The sequence below is a fragment of the Pan troglodytes genome, chromosome 15 (genome assembly GCF_028858775.2).
Source record: "Pan troglodytes isolate AG18354 chromosome 15, NHGRI_mPanTro3-v2.0_pri, whole genome shotgun sequence".
Classification (NCBI taxonomy): domain Eukaryota; kingdom Metazoa; phylum Chordata; class Mammalia; order Primates; family Hominidae; genus Pan; species Pan troglodytes.
Genome location: NC_072413.2, coordinates 72,056,913 through 72,078,277, shown reverse-complemented (window position 1 = coordinate 72,078,277; position 21,365 = coordinate 72,056,913). Strand labels below are relative to the sequence as shown.

Here is a 21,365-nt window from a genome sequence, read left to right as displayed (position 1 = left end):
TCAAACTCCTGGGCTCAGGTGATCCTCCCACCTCAGCCTCCCCAGTAGTTGGAACTACAGGAATTCTCAGCTTGTCCAGCTCTCTTTTCTCTTTTCATTCAATATCCAAAACTTCAACCTATCAGATTCAACTATCCATTCAAAGGACGTCTTTACTGTTATCCAACCATTCAGTCTTAAACGTGTCCTCCTACAATAGAGTCAGTCAAATACAACTACACCTGAGAAAACAAATCATTACTTCTATTTTATTTTTCAAATTTTTTTTGGTTATACCAAACCGAAAAGTAACAAGCTTTTAGTTTAGACTTAACAGTTAGAGATACTTCTCTTATACATACGCCAAACTCATTATTTCTCCAGATTTCCTGTGACAAAGTATTTTGTGATCATTTATAAATTCCCATGCATTATCACTACCATCCAGATCATATTATCAACACAAACCAGTGGAAAGAACCAGAAAGAAATAAAGAAACGGGAACTACATTTGAAATACAAAAACACTCCTTATTTTGTTGAAATTTCTAGAACATCAATAACTAAAAAACAAACGAAAGCAGAAAAATGCCAATTTATTTCCTCATGGGCAGAAACAGTCATTCTTAAACCCAAAGTCTGGAAAGAAACTCCTATGAACACTTTTGTAATCACTTAGTTCTCATCACCTCTTTGTTATACAAAAACTACTTTCAAAGCCCCCCCGCCAAAAAAAAAAAATCCAGGTCCATTTCACCTCTCAGCCAAACAGCTGCAGTTCTATTTAAGATTGACAGACATTCCAAATGGTTCTTTGCTCCTACTGAGTACTTAATACCAAGAGTTCACAGTTCTCCAACTACAGTGAAGACAGCCCGAAAACATAAAGTAACATCTTGGCCAACATTTGCTTAAGAAAATATGCTTCTTTGGCCAACTAAATCGTCTCTTGCCCATGACCCAACAGCCTACCATTTCTTTTGCTCTCAATTCCTACTTATGCAAGCACATCCTGAGTATGGGAAATGAGATATATATGGGAAACATTCACCTTGCTATTTATCACTTGTATAAACTGATCAATTGTTAATGGATCTACTCGTTTTTATTTAGAAACAGTCCACAGAAGAGCTCAAAAATTTAACTGCCTAGAAAATTCAGAGATTTAAGTACAATTTTGTTTCTAAAATGGCATACAACTTTTCCTTATTTTTTTAAGTAGTATTTTTTCCTATTCAACAGACTAGAATGTGTTTTTGTTAATTTGGAAAATTCAGAAAATTTTAAAAACCACTCAAGATAGTCATTAAAACATACTGGTGTATTTCCTTCCAGCCATTTGTCTATGTCCATGCTCTCAAAAGAAAAAAAAAAAAAAAAAAAACACCTGCTGTAAAATTGTATGTTCTGCATTTTGTCACTTGCTATTATCCTTATATATAATGAATACCTTTCTGTCATGAAATGCCCTTTAGTGCTTTTTTTCTTTTCTTTTTTTTTTTTTTTTAGAGACGTAGTCTTACTCTGTCACCCAGGCTGGAGTGCAGTGGCACAATCTTGGCAGCTCACTGCAAGCTCCACCTCCCAGGTTCAAGTGATTCTCCTGCTTCAGCCTCCAGAGTAGCTGGGATTACAGGTGTCCACCACTACGAGTGACTAATTTTTGTATTTTTAGTAGAGACGGGGTTTCACCAGCTTGGCCAGGCTGGTCTCGAACTCCTGATCTCAAATGATCCGCCTACCTCGGCCTCTCAAAGTGCTGGGATTACAGGCGTAAGCCACAGTGGCCAGCCCCTTTAATGTTTTTTAATGACCACATTGTATTCTACTGTATGGGTAACACTATAATTCACCTGGTATTTCCCAAATGTTGAACTTTGTTTTATTATGTATTTTTTTTATTTTTTATTTTTTGAGACAGAGTCTCACTCTGTTGCCCAGGCTGGAGTGCAGTGGCTTAATCTTGGCCCACTACAACCTCCACCTCCTGTGTTCAAGCGACTCTCATGCCTCAGTCTCCCCAGTAGCTGAGACCACAGGCATGTGCCACCACACCCGGTTAATTTTTGTATTTTTAGTAGAGACAGGGTTTCACCATGTTGGCCAGGGTGGTCTCAAACTCCCAACCTCAGGTGATCTGCCCACCTTGGCCTCCCAAAGTGCTGGGATTATAGCATGAGCCACCATGCCTGGCCCATTTTCTTATTTATCATACTTTCTGCAGAATTACATGGAATGCTACTTTGAAACCAACACCAACCAAATTAATTTATACTCTGCCTACTCTCCTCTCCCCTTCCCCTACAAAAAATCAGAAGAGAATAAAACACCACAAGCATTTTATGGTAAAATCCTCTTTGTGTGTAAAGCCATTTCAGAGGCAATGTTGGGTTTATGAAATAACTTGACTAATGGATAAAAGATTTGAATGTTTACAAGCCTTAAAGGTAATTTGAAGATTTGTATATCCTAATTTGTTAACCAAGGGAAAAGTGAGAAATAATGGCATGGTTTACTTCACATTATCATAAAACATTTCAAAAAATAAAATACTTAAGGCTAAATTGACAATTTCTGATTAAGAATAACCATGATCCCTTCAAAGTGGAGTTCCTAGATTTTATGCTGTAACCTAAATAGGTGCAAAGCTAATGACTATGGCAAGATGGTAAAGTAATGCATAAAACAAAGAAAACAAGGATAAGTTTCCATCAGTATTTGCAATGCAGATTTCAACACAGTCTTTGGGGTGCTTTTGAATCAAGTTATCTGGCTTTATTTTTCAGGTTAAAATAATTTAAATTTATACTTTCTTGAACTTCCAGCCCTCATCAACAGATAGGATCAAGAAACATGGGAAAAAAAAGTTCGCCTTCACAATAGAAGAAATGAACATTAGAACAAGACAATATTTTGCCTATCAAGTTGGCAATGACTTTAAATAATTATAATACTTGTTATTAGCAAGGATAGGGAGTGGGGAGTACCTTTTTAGAAGATAATTTGGCAATCTGTTTCCCTCTCAATCACTAATTTCCAATTGCATGTAAATTGCAGTCATAATACCTAACGGGAATTATCCCAGTGCTGATATAATCCAATGTCGCTTATTTAAAACATGAGCAACAACAAATATTTTGGACCAATTCCTGTTACTTCAAATTTAAACTTCTGAAACTTTTTTCCAGTTAACAAAGAATTGGATGTCTACTGTATAGAGAGGCCATAACAACTTTTTAAACTTGTAGGAAAGTTCAGGAAAAGTTCATAGGTAGGGAACCGAAAGAAAAAGCACTATTGTGGAAGAAAACTATACAAAAGTCAGTTATTCTACTTAGCAGCCTAATGACCAGCCAAAGAAAATAGGGACTTCACAAGTCAACTTCTGAAGTTGTGTATATCCTATTTCACATATTGATTTCTTTGAGATCAAATAACTCACTATTCACTATCTAAAACATTACCTGTTGCCTAGGTAATATGACTGAACTAGATATCTTATTAATAACACTAACCTCTAGCCTCTACAAATGACATTTACTTATTTCTAAGAAAATTAAGATGCCTGCCTACAAAGGAGCAAGTAAAAGAATTATGTGATTTTTGTTGTTGTTGTTGTTGTTAAGCAGGCATCTAGCCTCCTTCTGACTTCCCTGTCATTAATTAGGCTAAAACATCATGGTAAGCTCTAATTTCAGCTTATCCTGTAACATCCCCATCCAGACATTTACCTACTCCTAAAAATTCCAAATCTGAAAAATTTATTGTCAGTGCACTTCTTCCCATTCTCACTGCCACCATCCATTCAAGCTCTCAATCCTTCACCCTGGATTCCCACTGTAACTTCCTGCCTCCTCTCTCTACCATCCTACTCTATCCTGTGCACCAATGCCTCCTAAAGGTATGTATCTTTCCTATTCAAAAATCTTTAGTGGTAGAACTTTTAATGACACAGGAAAATGCTTAAGATAGAATAAAATTTTTTAAAGCACAAGTTAAAACTACACACACACACACACACACACACACACACACACTAATCTCAGTTATATTAAAAAAGCATTTCTGGCCGGGCGCAGTGGCTCACACCTGTAGTCCCAGCTACTTGGGAAGCTGAGGTGGGGGACTTGCTTGAGCCCGGGAGGTAGGGGTTGCAGTGAGCCAAGATCACACCATTGCACTCCAGCCTGGGTGACAGAGGGAGACCCTGTCTCAAAAAAAGAAAAGAAAAGAAAAAGAAAAGAAAGAAAAATAGCATTATCTGTGTACATGGTACATGAATGGATGCAAGTATACATATAAACACACACATAGACACATAAAGGGACTAAAAGTGGGGCCAGGAAACACATGAAATGTTAATAGTGGTTATCTCTCAGTGGTAAGGCTATGGTTTGTTGGTGGTTTTCTTTTTTTTACTTTCTTCTTTATTTTTACAATAAAAAAAAATTGTAGTAAAATCTCTTTTAGTAAAGGGTCTCCCCAAACCATCTACAACACACACAGTTAATTTGACAGCATTAAGATACTTTTTAAAGAACATTTCACATGCTCCCTACTACCACTGAGAATAACTCCTTGACCCCTGGAGTTCAAGGCCCTCCTCAGTCTGGCCCCTCTATCTCCTTCCTAGTCTTAGTCATTATGAGACCTAACATAACCTGGGGTCTAGATTCAACCACTCACACCGTTCCTTGAGCAGAGCTGTTGCTTTCAAACTCTTTAACATTCACTCTACCTAGAATATGCTCCCTTTCCATTTCTACCCATCTTTGTGTTCTTTAAGATTTTCTTTCTTTCCTTCCTTCCTTTTTTTTTTTTTTTTTTGAGACAGAGTCTTGCTCTGTTGCCCAGGCTGGAATGCAGTGGCATCATCTCAGTTCACTGCAACCTCTGCCTCCCAGATTCAAGTCATTCTCCTGCCTCAGCATCTCGGGTAGCTGAGATTACAGGCGCCCACCACCACGCCTGGCTAATTTGTGTATTTTTAGTAGAGGCGGGGTTTCACCATGTTGGCCAGGCTGGTCTCAAACTCCTGGCCTCAGGTGATCACCCAACTCAGCCTTCCAAAGTGCTGGGATTACAGGCGTGAGCCACCGCACCTGGCCAGGTTTATTTCCAATGTTCCAGAAATTGCAAATATTACCATACTCATTTCCCTTGTCTATAACAGACATCACTAATTGCCTTCTCCTCTGAATCTAGGCTCCCTCTCAAAATCTTTCTCAATTCAATGGTCCTAGGCAGGTCTTAACTAAATAAAATGAAGTTTATCTGCCACTCCTGTAGCAATCTAATGCAATTGCCTCTTCTCCCCCATCCATATAGTTCTTTGTACTCTCATAGAGCTTTTCTCCTCTATATTTTTTTAAGAATCATTTACCTTAGTTGTCTTATCTTTCTTTCCTACTAGATTTTAATCTACAAGAGGGCAGTAATTATCTTCCTATCCCCTACATAGCCTTGTATGAAGTAGTCACCCAAACAGTTGCTGAACAGGACACTTCATTCTTTTGTTATTCAAAATGGCTAAATATTTGAAAGCTTTATTTTAAAACAATTAAATTTTTCTTGAAGGACTAATTAGTCCAATGTAGTTTCATCAACTTTAGCTAACATTCCTGTTTAATGTAATAGAGCATTGCCTGATACCACATGAAAACCAACAGAGTCCAAGGATACAAGATAAGTCACTGGTAGGGGAAAGTATTGAGACAAGAGAACTTAACCCATTTTTAGGGTCTTATATGCAGATATAAAAACTACTGAATTAACCACATTTTTAGAATTTTTTTCTACTAAGTGGGAGAATCACTTGAACCGGAGGCAGAGGTTGCAGTGAGCCGAGATTGTGCTGCTACACTCCAGCCTGGGCAACAGAGGGAAACCCTGTCTCAAAAAAAAATTAAAAAACAAACAAACAAACAAGGAAATATGTAAAAAAAAAGATGAAGAGATAAAAAAGAAAAATAAAAAGCTAAAAATAAAAATCAACAAGGTATCAACAAAGCTAGGCAAGTAGTCTGGTAAAAATCACAAGAAGGGGCCAGGCGCTGTGGCTCATGCCTGTAATTCCAGAACTTTGGGAGGCCGAGGTGGGCGGATCACCTGAGTTCAGGAGTTCAAGACCAGCCTGACCAACATGGAGAAACCCCATCTCTACTAAAAATACAAAATTAGCCTGGCGTGGTGGCATATGCCTGTAATCCCAGTTACTCGGGAGGCTGAGGCAGGAGAATAGCTTGAACCGCGGAGGCGGAGATTGCGGTGAGCTGAGATCACGCCATTGCACTCCAGCCTGGGCGACAAGAGCGAAACTCCATCTCAAAACAAAAAAAAGAAAAAAAGAAAAAAAATCACAACAAGTTTTTACATAGATCAAAAATCCAGTTCAAGAGATGTGGGTAGTCTTTCTGTTAGTGGTACAGAAAGACTCATGCTGCCATCTAGAGGTTAAAGGCTAGATGATTTTTCTCCTCAGTCAAGGACCATTAATTTAGTTCTATGAGAGGTAGGACTTAATTGGCCTAATAAGGGAAGCCAGACAAATAATTCTGATGTCAGCCCACAAAAATAAATAAATAAATAAATAAATAAATACCAGGGGCAGGGCATGGTGGCTCACACCTATAATCCCAGTGCTTTGGGAGGCTGAGGCGGGAGGATTGCTTGAGCCTAGGAGGATGTGGCCAGCCTGGGCAACACAGGGAGACCCCATCTCTACAAAATAAAAATTAAAAAAAAAAAAACAGTCAGGCATGGTGGCACTGTCCTGTGGTTCCAGCTACTCGAGAGGCTGGGCTGGGAGGATTGCTTGAACCTGGGAGGTCAAGGCTACAGTGAGCTATGACTGCACCACCGCACTCTAGCCTGGGCAACAGAGACCCTGTCTCCAAAAAAACAAAAAGGTGTAAGAATCACAGTTATACTCTCCCTTCCCTCCTTTATATATTAAAATTACAAATCAAAAGAACTGTTTAGAATTTTACCTAGATGGGAAACAACTTCTAAATGTAAATGATCACTTTTTTGCAAATCACATGCCCAGAGGGTGGAGAAGTCTAGTACCACAGGCTAGTGCTGTGGAAACTTCTGCTTCTTGAAAGCAGAAGTTTTTCTTAGTTACTACCATCAAATAGAGTACCAAATAGTAAAGTTGTATAGACAACTTCATCAATGTAGATTAATGGGATAAAGTATTAAGTTTTGAATGGAGACATCTTAATCTTTTTTTTTTTTTTGAGACGGAGTCTCGCTCTGTCACCCAGGCTGGAGTGCAGTGGCGCGATCTCGGCTCACTGCAAGCTCCGCCTCCCGGGTTCATGCCATTCTCCTGCCTCAGCCTCCCAAGTTGCTGGGACTACAGGTGCCCACCACCACGCCCGGCTAACTTTTTTTGTATTTTTAGTAGAGACGGGGTTTCACTGTGTTAGCCAGGATGGTCTTGATCTCCTGACCTCGTGATCTGCCCGCCTTGGCATCCCAAAGTGCTGGGATTGCAGGCGTGAGGCACCATGCCTGGCCTCCTTTTTTTTTTGAGATGGAGTCTCGCTCTGTCACCCAGGCTGGAGTGCAGTGGCATAATCTCGGCTCACTGCAACCTCTGCCTCCCAGGTTCAAGCGATTCTCCTGCCTCAGCCTCCTGAGTACCTGGGACTATGGGCGTGTGCCACCATGCCCAGCTAATTTTTGTAGAGACAAGGTTTTACCATGTTGGCCAGGCTGGTCTCAAACTCCTGACCTCAGGTTATCTGCCCACCTCAGCCTCCCAAAGTGCTAGGATTACAAGTGTGAGCCACCACACTGGCCTTAATCTTTTTCTTTTAGAGATGGGGTCTTTCTTTTAGAGAATGGAGTCTTGGTTTTGTTGCCCAGGCTGGTTACAAACACTTGGCTTCAAGCAATCATCCCCACTTGGCATCCCTCTCAATCTTTTTACAGTGAAATGTTGCTTTTAAAAAACAACAGTGATAAAATTTAGCCAAATAACAGTCCCATTAAACTGCTACATGAACGTACAGAATTATATGATTAATCAGCAGAAGCAACTACTTATATCAAAGTAAGCTAAATTCCTCAAAGCTTTTTTAGAAGGTAATATATTCAGTGTTACCTTATTTACATTAAAGCACATCTACAAAAAGCCCACAGCTAACACTGTGGGTTTCTCCCAAAGATCAGGGAAAGTCAAGGATGTCCACTCCTGCCACGTCTATTCAACACTGTACTGGGATTTCTAGCCAGGACAATTAGGAGAAAGAATTAATTTAAAGGCAGTCAGAATGGAAATGAAGAAGTAAAACTGTCTCTCTTTGCAAATGACAATTCTGTATATGGAAAATTATAAATAATCTACTAAAACATTATTAGAACTAAAGAAATAAGTTCAACGAAGTTGCAGAATACAGGATCAATATATAAAAATTAATTCTATTTCTCAATAGTAGCAATGAGCAAACTGAAAATGAAATTAAGACAACAATTCCATTTATAATAGCATCAAAAAGAATAAAGTACTTAGGAAAAAATTTAACAAATGAAGTATAATATTTATGCTTTGAAAATTGCAAAACATTGTTGATGTTGGAAAGCTCACACATCCCAATTTCAAAATTTACTACAAAGCTACAGTAAGCAAGAAAGTGAATTACTGGCATAAGGATAGAGATTACATCAATGGAATAGAATGAGAGTCTAGAAATAAACCTTCACATTTACGGCCAACTAATTTTTTTTGTTTTGAGGCAGGGTCTCTCTCTGTAGCCCAGGCTGGAGTGCAGAGGTGTGATCATGGTTCACTGAAGCCTCAACCTCCCAGGCTCAGCCTCCTGAGTAGGTGAGACTATGGGTGCACATCACCATGTATGGCTAATTTTTAATCTTTTTGTAGAGATGGAGTCTCACTTTGTTGTCCAGGCTTGTCTCAAACTCCTGGGCTGAAGCAATTCTCCCACCTTGGCCTCCCAAAGTGCTGGGATTACAGGTGTGAGCCACCATGCCTGGCTGCCAACTGATTTTTTACAAGGATGTCAAGACAATTCAATAGAAAAAAGATAGTCTTTTCAACAAACGATGCTAAGAAAACTGGATATCCACATGCGAAAGAATTAATTTAGATCCCTATCTCACACCAAATATAAAAATTAACTTAAAATGAATCAAAGACCTAAATCTAAAACTATAAAACTCTTAAAAGAAAACACAGGCATAAGTTTTTGAGAACCTGGATTAGGCAATGGTTTATCAGGTAGGACACTAAAACACAAGCAACAACAAAATAGATAAATTGGATTTCATCAAAATTTAAAGCTTTGTGATTCAAAGGACACCATTAAGAAAGTAAAAAGACAACCCACAGAATGAGGGAAAACTTTTGCAAGTCATATATCTGATAATGTCATATATCTGATAATAACATATATGTTTCTAGAATATATAATGAAGTCTTACAATTCAATAATAAAAACACAAACAATACAATTTACAAATAAGCAAAGGATCTGAATTGATAGTTCTCCAAAGAAGATATATAATAAGCACATGAAAACATGCTAAACACCATTATTACTAGACAAATGCAAATCCAAACCACAATGAGACACTACTTCATACCCTCTATGATGGACATGATAATAATTAAAAAAACAAAAAATACAAATAACAAGTATTGGCAAGGGTGTGAGAAAACTGGAACCCTTATACACTGCTTGTGGGAATGCAAAATGGTTCAGCTAGTTTGGAAAACAGTCTGACAGTTCCTCAATAGATCAGATATAGAGTTACCACATGACCCAGAAATTCGACCTCTAGCTATAAACCTAAGAAAATGAAAACATGTTTACCCAAAAAGTTGTGTGTTTTGGTTGAACCTGAATGTTCACAGCAGCATTATCTGAAGTAGCCAAGTAGTGAAAACAACTCAAATGCCCATCACCAGGTAGATAAATACAATGTGGCGTATCTATACAATGGAATATTATTCAGCCATAAAAAGAAAGAAAGCACTGATACATGCTATAGCATAATTGAACACTGAAAACATTATCTTAACAGAAAGAATCCAGTCACAAGAAACCACATATTATATGATTTCATTTACAAGAAATGTCCAGACGAGGCAAATCCATAGAGACATGAAGCCAGTAAGTAACAGCCTAGGTCTGGGGAGTTTGGGAAGTAATGGGGAGTGTATGCTAATGGGTGCAAGGTTTTTCAGGTGATGAAAATGTTGTAAAATTGGTTGTGGTGGTGACTGCAAAATTCTGAATATACAAAAATCACTGAATTGCACACTATAAATGGGGAATTATAGACTATGTGAATTACATCTCAATAAAGCTGTTACCAAAAAAAAAGAGAAAAAAACCAAATGTATCAGGGTCCCAAGGTTTAGCCATAGTTTCAAATGATACAATCCTCTGCTTTCCCAGTTTTCACATTTTATTTAAAAATATTTCAAAGATAGCTAGTAAGTAGGTCATTTGCATGACTACTAACTGGTCTGTGGTCTTCAGAGATGGGGGAAAAAATCTATGGACTATGGGCTGAAAAAGTAAAAATATGATTCTTATCTTAAAAAGTTACAATCAGTCCAAGGACTGAGACATGTACCAAAAATCTCCAAGAAGAATGGTAAAAGCACCTTACAAATCAAACAAACAAACTGCTCTAGGGGCAATTTGAGAGGCCAGAGAGAACACTCACTTTCTAAATCAAGGATGAAAAGGGAAAGCTGATAGAAGGACAGCTTACTGAGAAAAAGGAATAGCATGAGTAGAACTAAGAAGATGGGGAAGTATTCCAGAAAGAGAGGGTAAAAACTGCTGAGAACTAGTATTCAATAGGATTCATGATAATGAACCTTAGGAATAAAGGAAGCAATGTAGTATTGAAACTTACAGGTCTAAATCAGGATCATAAGCATGTAATAATAGTGATGGAGTAGGGTTCAAGTAGAAGATAAACCAAGCGATCATCAACAAGTTTCACACTGTATTTATTCTGTGCTGTTGACCATCCACTGTCATAAGAGAAGACATTCCAGAAATAAGACCTTCAAATATTACATCTCATCACTAAAACACCAACTACCCAGAAAAAGAACAATTTCCCAAAGCTTCAGACAGAGACAGTGCATGTGTTTTGGTAGAGGAGATGTAAGAAGGCTAGAGTAATCCGGCGAGGGCCAGAATGCAAAGGATTTTGAATGCCACACTAAGGGGCCTAAATTTTATCCTATGGGTAATGAAGTAGTACCAATGATTTATGAGCAAAAGACAAAGAGAAGAAAATGTACTTCAAAAAATCAGGCTGGGGCCGGGCGTGGTGGCTCACACCTGTAATCCCAGCACTTTGGGAGGCCAGGCGGGCAAATCACTTGAGGACAGAAGTTCGAGACCAGCCTGGCCAACATAGTGAAACCCCATCTCTGCTAAAAATATTTTTAAAACGCTGGGCATGGTGGTGCACACCTGTAATCTCAGCTACTTGGACGGCTGAAGCATAAGAATCACTTGAGCCTGGGAGGTGGAGGTTGCAGTGAGCCAAGACTGCACCACTGCATTCCAGCCTGGGAGACAAAGCAAGGCACTGCCTCAAAAAATAAACAAACAAATAAATAATAAATCAGGCTGGGGTAGGCATGGTGGTTCATGTCTGTAATTTCAGCACTTTGGGAGGCCAAGGAGGGAGGACTGGTTGAGCCCAGGAGTTCAAGACCAGTGTGGGCAACATAGTGAGACCTCGTCTCTACAAAATATCAAAAAAATTAGCCAGATATGGTGGCACTGCACCTGTAGTCCCAGCTACTTGGGAGGCTGAGGTGGGAGGATCCTTGAGCCCAGGAGTTCGAGGCTGCAGTGAGCCATGATAAGGCCATGGCACTCCAGCCTGGATGAGAGACCTTGTCTCAAAAAAACAAACACAAAAACAATGCGGCAGCAGTAACAAGATAGATTGGAATAGGCTAGTTGAGAGGCAGAGGGACCAGCTAGAAGGTGACTGTAACATAGTTCCAGTAAAAGAGGGAGGACTCTGAGCTCAGATGGAAATAATAGAAATGGAATTCTTCATATGCTAAGGCAGAGTTTTACTTTTTTAAATATTTCTATATATTTCAAGGGAATTTCATATAAATTAACTGCCCAAATCAAGCCAAGAGGCCTCAATCATCTGAGAGACTATAAATCCCTATAAGAAAAGTTACTGCATTCCAAAATTTGCACACCAAAAGGGTTATCTGAGGCATAATCATGTACCAATTCAAAGGGTAGCACTCATCTTCCAAAAGACACAACCTAGTTACTATCAGCCCTAGAAGGTTCATATAATTTTTATACTAACATTTAACAATGCTCTTGGGAAGTGACAAACAATCATGTTTTGAGGACAAATATTTTTTGCATTTTTTTTCTTTCCATCATCTTTATCAGTGCAGATATTTGCATAAAAACAGGATCACTGGTCCTTGGGGATTCATCAGTTCCTACTGCTTATTTTTCACCCATGTCATCCTCTCAATTAATGCAGGAAAGAGGATTTAGACATCGAAACACCAGATTAGGGTGTCAAGTAAAAGCCAACCCCTAGAGTAGATGAATAATCTGTAAGGACAAAAAAAAAAAAATCTTGTTTTTATGCAAATACACTACACACAATAAAACAAAGAGAGACTGTATGTAAGAAGTTCAATACACATCAATGTAATTGTTTCTCATTCTAAATTTTAAAGCTATTTCATGTCAGCTAAACTCACGATGGTCAAGGAAAACGGCAATCAGTTGCAAAGCAATGCTATGGAAATTGAAATAACACCAAATTTTGAGCTAGAAGATATTTCTGAACAATCTCAGCTGTGCTCATGGGACTCATTTCGCAGAAACAAGCATTTCTCTTATACAGTTTTGGTTTAGTGCTGAAGGTGGCCGAATTAAATGACTTCAAACCCCCACCCCCAAAGCCTTAAGTTTTTAGAAATACAGTTAGCAGTAATAATGGCTTTAATTGTGTGGATTTAAAAAAATAACAAATGCCACACCAAGTTTTTGATTCCATTGAAAGTCATTAAAATAAACTTTACTGATGCTTAGGGAACAAACTCATTATTCTGAAAACTAATAAAGAAAGAAAAAGAATCATTTATCCCATCATGCCAGTAGAAGCAGTTTTCGAGGTAACCAAATAGTTGATAAGATACAGTCCTTTTTAGAAAAATTCTAGTCAATGAGAGAAATGACAGAATATTACTACCTTGCAACCTATAATAAAACAGTAAATCTAGACTGTGATCAAAGCCTGCTACTCTAGGTATAAGACTGATGAAGAATATTACAATGAATAAATCTGATTGTCATAGTTCCACCTGCATTTTATTTCCCCATCATTTGTTAAACCTAATCATTTGTTCTGTAGATTTTTCAAATTCTGGGTTTTGTTGATTACATTCCTGTGGTAGAGCTTAATTAACATGTTCACCTATCCCTTTTTATTTCCTGATAGTTAGATCTAGAATCCATCAACTATTAATCTTAGTATCACGAAAAGAAAGACCAGCACACATAATGTACCCAACACCAACTGTGAAATATTCTTATCAAAATTTAAAAAAAAAAAAATCAAGCCTGTATCTGTGCAAGCTTCTAGATCTAACAATCAGCAGATAAAAAAGGGATAGGTGAACATGTTAAGCTCTACCACAGGAATGTAATCAACAAAACCCAGATTTTGAAAAATCTACAGAACAAATGACTAGGTTTAACAAATGACAAGGGGAAATAAAATGCAGGTGGAAGTATGACAGGCTAAAAAAGATTTCAGAGACATATCAAATACAGTATATGAACCTTATTTAGATCCGGACTCAAAAAATGAACTGTATAAAGGCATTTATGAGTCAACTACAGAAATCTAAACCCTGATTGGCTATTTGATGATATTTAAGTTTGTTAAAAAAATTTTAGTTATAATAATGAAACTATTGTTATATTTTTAAAAAATAACAGTAGCCAGCTGGGCGCAGTGGCTCACTCCTGTAATCCTGGCACTTTGGGAGGCCGAGGCAGGTGGATCACGAGGTCAGGAGATTGAGACCATTCTGGCCAACATGGTGAAACCCCGTCTCTACTAAAAATACAAAAATTAGCCAGGCATGGTGGCATGAGCCTGTAATCTCAGCTACTTGGGAGGCTGAGGCAGGACAATCGCTTGAACCCAGGAGGTGGAGGTTGCAGTGAGCCGAGATCGCGCCACTGCACTTCAACCTCCAACCTGGCGACAGAGCGAGACTCCGTCTCAAAAACAAAAAAAAAGAAAGAAAAAGCCAGGCACAGTGATTTGTGCCTGTAGTCTCAGCTACTCAGAAGGCTGAGGTGGGATGATTGCCTGAGCCCAGGAACTCAAGTCCAGCCTAGGCAACATAGAAAAACCCAGTCTCTTAAAAAAAAAAAAAACAAAAAACAAAAAACAAAAAACAAAAAAACTGGCCAGGCCCGGTGGCTCACACCTGTAATCCCAGCACTTTGGGAGGCGGAGTTGGGCAGATCACCTGAGGTCAGGAGTTCGAGACCAGCCTGACCAACATAGAGAAACCCCATCTCTACTAAAAATACAAAATTAGCTGGGCCTGGTGGCACATGCCTGTAATCCCAGCTACTCAGGAGGCTGAGGCAGGAGAATCGCTTGAACCTGGGAGGTGGAGGTTGCAGTGAGCCAAGATCATGTCATTGCACTCCAGCCTGGGCAACAAGAGCAAAACTCCATCTCAAAAAAAAAAAAAAAAAAAAAAAAAAATCTTACATTTTGTGCCACTGTTCCTGAAGAGAAAGGAAAAAAAACAATATGCCAGGTGTGGTGGCTCATGCCTGTAATCTCAGCACTTTGGGAGGCCAAGGTGAGCATATTATTTGAGGTAAGGAGTTTGAGACCAGCCTGGCCACCAGGGTGAAACCCCATCTCTACTAAAAATACAAAAATTGGTCAGACATCATGGTGCATGCCTGTAGTCCCAGCTACTTAGGAGGCTGAGGGAGGAAAATCACTTGAACCCAGGAGATGGAGGTTGCCGTGAGCCGAGATCGCACCACTGAACTCCAGCCTGGGCCACAGAGTAAGACTCTGTCTCAAAACAAAACAAAACAAAACAGCAAAAGAAAGTAAGAGTCCTTGTCTTCTGGAAACACATATAAAGTTACTCAGCAATGGGGTAATATGATGCCTGGAATTTGCTTTAAAGTAGCTACAGGAAATTGTTATAAGTAAAACAAGATTGGCTATATGTTGATTACTGAAGCTGGGCCATGGGTCATTATTCCGTTCACTCTACTTTGGTATAAATAATAAAAAGCAGGAAAAAATACTTCATTACCTTTCTCAGTAGGAAAGCAGAAAAAGAGAAACTAATTAGAGGAACCACAATTTCAGCTATAACTATAGATAATACTACTGACAAATCTATTTGGTAATATAGCATCTTCTTGATATAACAAACATAACATTTACTTCATTGAAAAACATTGACACAAAGAGATAAAGCCTTGATCACAATGATCATTACAGCATTTATTATCCAAAGCTAGAAACAAAATCAAGGAACAAAATCGACTATGAAAGTCTCACATTCATGAATTTACTAATCACAGATTTGCCTTTTCATTATAAATCAAGGAGGTCCATGACATACATGGTAACTAGTAATTTTGCCAAGGTATAAACTTTAATCATAAGAAATAAATTACCAGTATATACAGAAGAGTTAGGTACTAATGAGTGAACTTAGCAGAGCAGCTAACAACCATATCTTGAAGCAGTTTGTTGTTCTCTATTTCTTGATTCCATAACCAATTCAAAAATGTTTTCTTGGTAAAAGAAAGCCAACTGCTGATGACAGTAATAGAAATAAAGGAAGGATAAAGAGGTCTGAGGAAGTGACAACTATCAGTTGAAAATTAGAAATTTTAAATTAATTTTCTTGTTTTTGAGACAGAGTCTTACTCTGTCACCCAGACTGGAGTGCAGTGGCATGATCTTGGCTCACTGCAACCTCCGCCTCCCAGGTTCAAGTGATTCTCCATCCTCAGCCTCCCAACTAGCTGGGATTACAGGCATGAGCCACTGTGGCCAGCCTTAAATTTATTTGTAAAGTAAAATGCTGGTTGGGTGCGGTGGTTCATAATCCCAGCACTTTGGAAGGCTGAGGCAGGAAGATCACTTAAACCCAAGAGTTCAAGACCAACCTGGGCAATATAGTGAGACTCTGTCGCTACAAAAAAATTTTTAAATTACCCAGGCACGGTGGTACATGCTTGTAGTCCCAGCTACTTCAGAGGCTAAGGTGGGAGGATCACTTGAGCCCAGGAGTTGAAGATCAGCCCGGGCAACATAGTAAGACTCTGTCTATTTAAAAATGAGATAATAACCTGAAGGGATTTCAATATACTTTTACTGTATAAAGAAAAATAATTTGTTACCTAGTAAATCCAGTAATTATTCCACCACACTCCACCATAAAAAGTCAATGAATTAGATTGACTTCTTACCTTCAGAATGCTTCTCTTTTCCCTAATATACTTTCTGAATTATAACTGGAGCTCAGGGTGGAATACACAGCTCAGGGTGGAATACACCCCTGAACAAATGCGATCGGGGTACTCACACTCATCCAGCCCCAGCTGATAGGCTAGGTTCTGTAGGCCTCGAACCTTCTCCATCAAATTAGCCGTGGTGAGACTCCCCAGTTCTGAAACAGAATCATTTATTTCAACATCATTTCTTTCCACTCTTCTCTAGTAGCAACTTACTTGGGTTGGGAACTCTTGTTATACAAGTTTTCAAGCTTAATTACCACTGAATAAGTAGAAAATGGATCCGTAACTCCTCCCCCAATCTTACACACACACAAATCAGGGAATTTTCCCACTATTGCAAAATTCCTCAGATAAGCTTACCCACTTAATAAGAAAAGAACTAGCATAAAAACAGAATTAGCCAGGCATGGTAGCACATGCCTTCAGTCCCAGCTACTTGGGAGGCTAAGGCAAGAGGATCACTTGAGCCCAGGAGTTCAAGACCAGCCTGGGCAATGATACCTCACCTGTATAAAAATAATACAAAAATTCAGCCAGGCGTGGTGGCTCATGCCTGTAATCCTAGCACTTTGGGAGGCCAAGGCAGGCAGATCACCTGAGGTCAGGGGTTTGAGACCAGCCTGGCCAACCTGGCGAAACCCTGTCTCTACTAAAAATAGAACGATTAGCTGGGTGTGGTGGCGGGCGCCTGTAGTCCCAGCTACTCAGAAGGCTGAAACAGGAGAATCACTTGAACCTAGGAGGCAAAGGTTGCAGACAGCTGAGATTGTACCACTGCACTCCAGCCTAGGCAACAAAGTGAGATTCCTTCTCAAAAAAATAAAAATAAATAAAATAAAATTAGCTGGGTATGGTGGTGTATGCCTGTAGTCCCAGCTACTCAGGAGGCTGGGATGGGAGGATCACCAGGAGGTCAAGGCTGCAGTGAGCCATGATGGCACCACTGCACTACAGTCTGGGTGACAGAGTGAGACCTTTTCTCAAATAAAAAAAGAAAAAATAATAAAGTAACAAATTAAGTGATTCATCCTCAGGAAACATTATTTATAACATTTGTTTGGAATACATCATTAAAATGTAAAACCTTGTCTTTTGATAGCATTAAGAAAGCCTTGAAGACAGATCTGATCTGACAAAATGGACACTGTCTCCACTGTTAATTGTAAGTCCACATTATTTCAACTTATAATAAAGTGGCAACAAAACATTTACTATTCCCCATTTCCCTAAGTTTAGAAAACAAAGACTAAATAAAAATCTAAACTTTCCCTTCAAATCAAATTCCTATAAAAATCTTTAAGTTTACTAAGTAAAAAGACAGCATACTGTTGGAGGTTAGGAGCAAATGGAGTTGGTTAGGTCAGATCTCTTTCACCATCACAGTTACAATTCTGCAATGGCGGTTTCACTGTTGGGTGTTTCTGTGCTTGAGATATTTTGCAGGCCTTGCATTTGATGGATCAGTTGGTACCACCCAGATCAATAAACTGGTTCATCTGATCTTGTGGCCCCCACCCAGGAACTGACTCAGTGCAAGAGGACAGCTTTGACTCCCTGTGATTTCATCTCCAGCCCGATCAATCAGCACTAGCAACTCACTGTCCCCCCAACCCACCAAATTATCCTTAAAAACTCTGATCCCCAAATTCTCGGGGAGACTGAGTAATAAAAAAAACTCCAGTCTCTTGCACACACACACACACACACACAAAGACAATACTTAAAAATGTTCTTTCCTGAATTTTTATTTAAATAGCACCCAATTCCTTTTAGGTTTAAGACACAGGTCAGTTTGCATAGAATATAATGCTATGATCCCTCACTAAAAATTTAAAGTTGCCTTAAGAAATACATGCTGATGAGATATTATATAAATGTCTGTTTGAAACATTAGAAGAATGAACCTGAGATGCCCTTGAGACTTAATTTTTCCATGGCAGGAGGAGGGAATCTGCATTTAAGCATTTCATAAAGAACAATGAATTACTTCTAAAATCAAATAAAGGTGTTTTTTTTTATCTCATTTATCATGCCACAGTCATTATCTACACCTAGCATAAGTAGACTTTCTTGATATGTTCAGCTGTTTAAATACCTCAAAAATCCCAGGTTTTTACCTTAATTTCAGTCTATTACTTCACAATCATCATGAATCTTATCACCAGAAGGATGATAAAATAAATAAAGTAGGGCAAAATCATGGAAAATTAATGTTTTTTAATTTAAATTTCCACTTTGTGATTGAGTTTCAAATCATTTATCAAACAACAATATTCACTACTTATAGTATTCTTTATAGAAGAAATTGATGGGATAAAAAAATAAAAAATAGGTCTTAACCCACTAAGAGGCTGTCATTTAATAGTACTGACAATATATGGCAGTAAATTCTAAATAAGGCACTTGTGTTATAATGGAAAGAGGCTAGACTTAAAAAAGCAGAGTTTACGCGGGGCGTGGTGGCTCACGCCTGTAATCCCAGCACTCTGGGAGGCCGAGGTGGGTGGATCACTGGAGGTCAGGAGTTTGAGACCAGCCTGGCCAACATGGTGAAACCCCATCTCTACTAAAACTACAAAAATTAGCTGGACGTGGTGGGGGATGCCTGTAATTCCAGCTACTCGGGAGGCTGAGGCAGGAGAATCGCTTGAACCCAGGAGGCGGAAGTTGCAGTGAGCCGAGATCGCACCACTGCACTCCAGCCTGGGCAACAAAAGCGAGAATCCGTCTGAAAAAAAAAAAAAAAAACAGAGTTAAAATTTTTTAACTTTTTTTTTTTTTTTGAGATAGAGTCCTGCTCTGTCAGCCAGGCTGGAGTGCAGTGGAACTATTGCTCACCACAACCTCTATCTTCTAGGTTCAAGTGATTCTCCTGCCTCAGCCTCCAGAGTAGCTGGGATTACAGGAGCTTGCCACCATGCCTGGTTGATTTTTGTATTTTTAGTAGAGACGTGGTTTCGTTATATTGGTCAGTCTGGTCTCAAACTCCTGACCTCAGGTGATCCGCCCACCTCGGCCTCCCAAAATGCTAAGATTACAGACATGAGCCACGCCTAGCCAAATTTTAACTCATTCTATCTTGGTTAACTTATGAACTTTGAATATCATCATACCCAACTCACAGGACCTTTATGGGAATTAAATGAAAAAATTTATGTTAGAGCTATTCGTTAACTGTATTATACAAAATCAGGTTCACATTAGAAGAATTTAGCACGAGCAGCAGAATTCACTATGACTGAGTCTTGAATTGGCAGGATTTCTACACATGGAAAAGGTAGAGAAGGGCATTGCAGACATGAAAAACTACAAATAAGGAGGTTTAAATGAGAAGTCTGAAGCCAAAAATACTTGTAAGGAAACAGAAAAAAAAAATAGAGAGGTGGTCTATGGAAAAACATAAATATCCAGTTAAAAGTGGTAACTAGCATCACTTACCTTTCAACATGTCGATGTCATCACGTTCTATCTCAGCCATCCATTTGGGTGGAGAACTAGTAATAGGCTGTCAAAAAATAATATATCCATTCAGACACATAAAAAGTGTGAGGAGACCCTATTATTCTTATAAGAAGTGTAGCCTGGGCCGGATGCGGTGGCTGCCAAGGTGGGCGGATTACTTGAGGTCAGGAGTCAGGAGTTCGAGACCCACCTGGCCAACATGGGGAAACCCCATCTCTACTAAAAATACAAAAAAAATTAGCCAGGCGTGATGGCACACACCTGTAATCTCAGCTACTTGGGAGGGTGAGGCACGAGAATTGCTTGAACCTCTTGAATGTGGGAGGCAGAGGTTGCAGTGAACCAAGATCGTGCCACTGTACTCCAACCTGGGTAAGAGTATTACTCTGTCTCAAAAAAAAAAGAAAAAGAAAAAGAAAAAATGCAGCTTGTCACATAGCCTTCAGGTTGTTTGGAAATACTGGCAGATTATAATTTCAAAAACCTGGATTTCTCCAGGTTTAGATATGGCCTACAAATAGTCACTGCAAAAAACATGGCTTATCTTGAAAGTCAGTCTCAGAGAAATTACTGTGGAAGAATAGGTATGATCACTATTACTGATTTATGCCTAACAAGTTAGTATAGCAATGAATGAAATTACTTGAAATTCAGTTCTGGTGAAAGCCTCCAATTCAACTGTTTGAAACACTAATCAGTAAGTAACATTCTCTGGCATAGGGGAGATTCAAAGAAGAATCAAGAATGAGAAAATCCTCATTTTAAGTGAGAGAAGTCTGGAATGGTCATCACTTGGAATTTCACAATTTTATTGTAGAGGTTTTAGGAAACTTCAGAATTTTACAATTTTTCATTTATGAAAGTGAACTTAAAACTATGAAAGAAAGCCCATTCTTAGAATAGCTCTGGGTTGGCAGTTTAATGCTAGTTGCACACAAGAATCACCTGTGTAACTTTTAAAACTATAAATGCCTTGGCCACACTCCAGACATAATGATTTAGAATATGAGGGGTAGGGAAGGGTCCAGTGGAAAAAGAAGAGCAAGGGACTCCTCATATGTGCTTTTCTTTTTTTATATTTAATTAATTTTTTTCTTGGTGCTCATTTGTTACAGTGCATTTTTCAAGAGCTCCATAGCTGCATGTTGATGATTCTGTCATGCACAAAAGGTAGGGTTGAGAAACATTATTTCAGCTTTGCGTCTTTCTCTTTTTTTAATTAAAATGTACTCAGAACCTATTATGTGACAAGCAAAACACTTTACATGCATCAAGTCATTTACCTCCAAATCAACTCTATAAAGTAGGTATTATTTTTCACATTAAAAAAACAAAAAAACAAAA

At 38.8% G+C, this 21,365-nt stretch overlaps 1 protein-coding gene across 10 annotated transcripts in view; it reads right to left on the bottom strand.

Annotated features, from left to right (window-relative positions):
• The window catches only part of LIN52 (lin-52 DREAM MuvB core complex component), a 118,132-nt gene that overhangs the window by 83,353 nt on the left and 13,414 nt on the right, over positions 1–21,365 (bottom strand). For 6 of the 10 annotated variants that reach the window (XM_016925751.4, XM_054665705.2, XM_063792687.1 and 3 more), the window contains exons 4-5: positions 19,998–20,064; positions 16,628–16,711 (exon numbers count right to left, since the gene is read on the bottom strand). In XM_016925751.4, coding sequence (XP_016781240.1) covers positions 16,628–16,711; positions 19,998–20,064 — 151 coding nt within the window. 10 annotated transcript variants of the gene reach the window in all.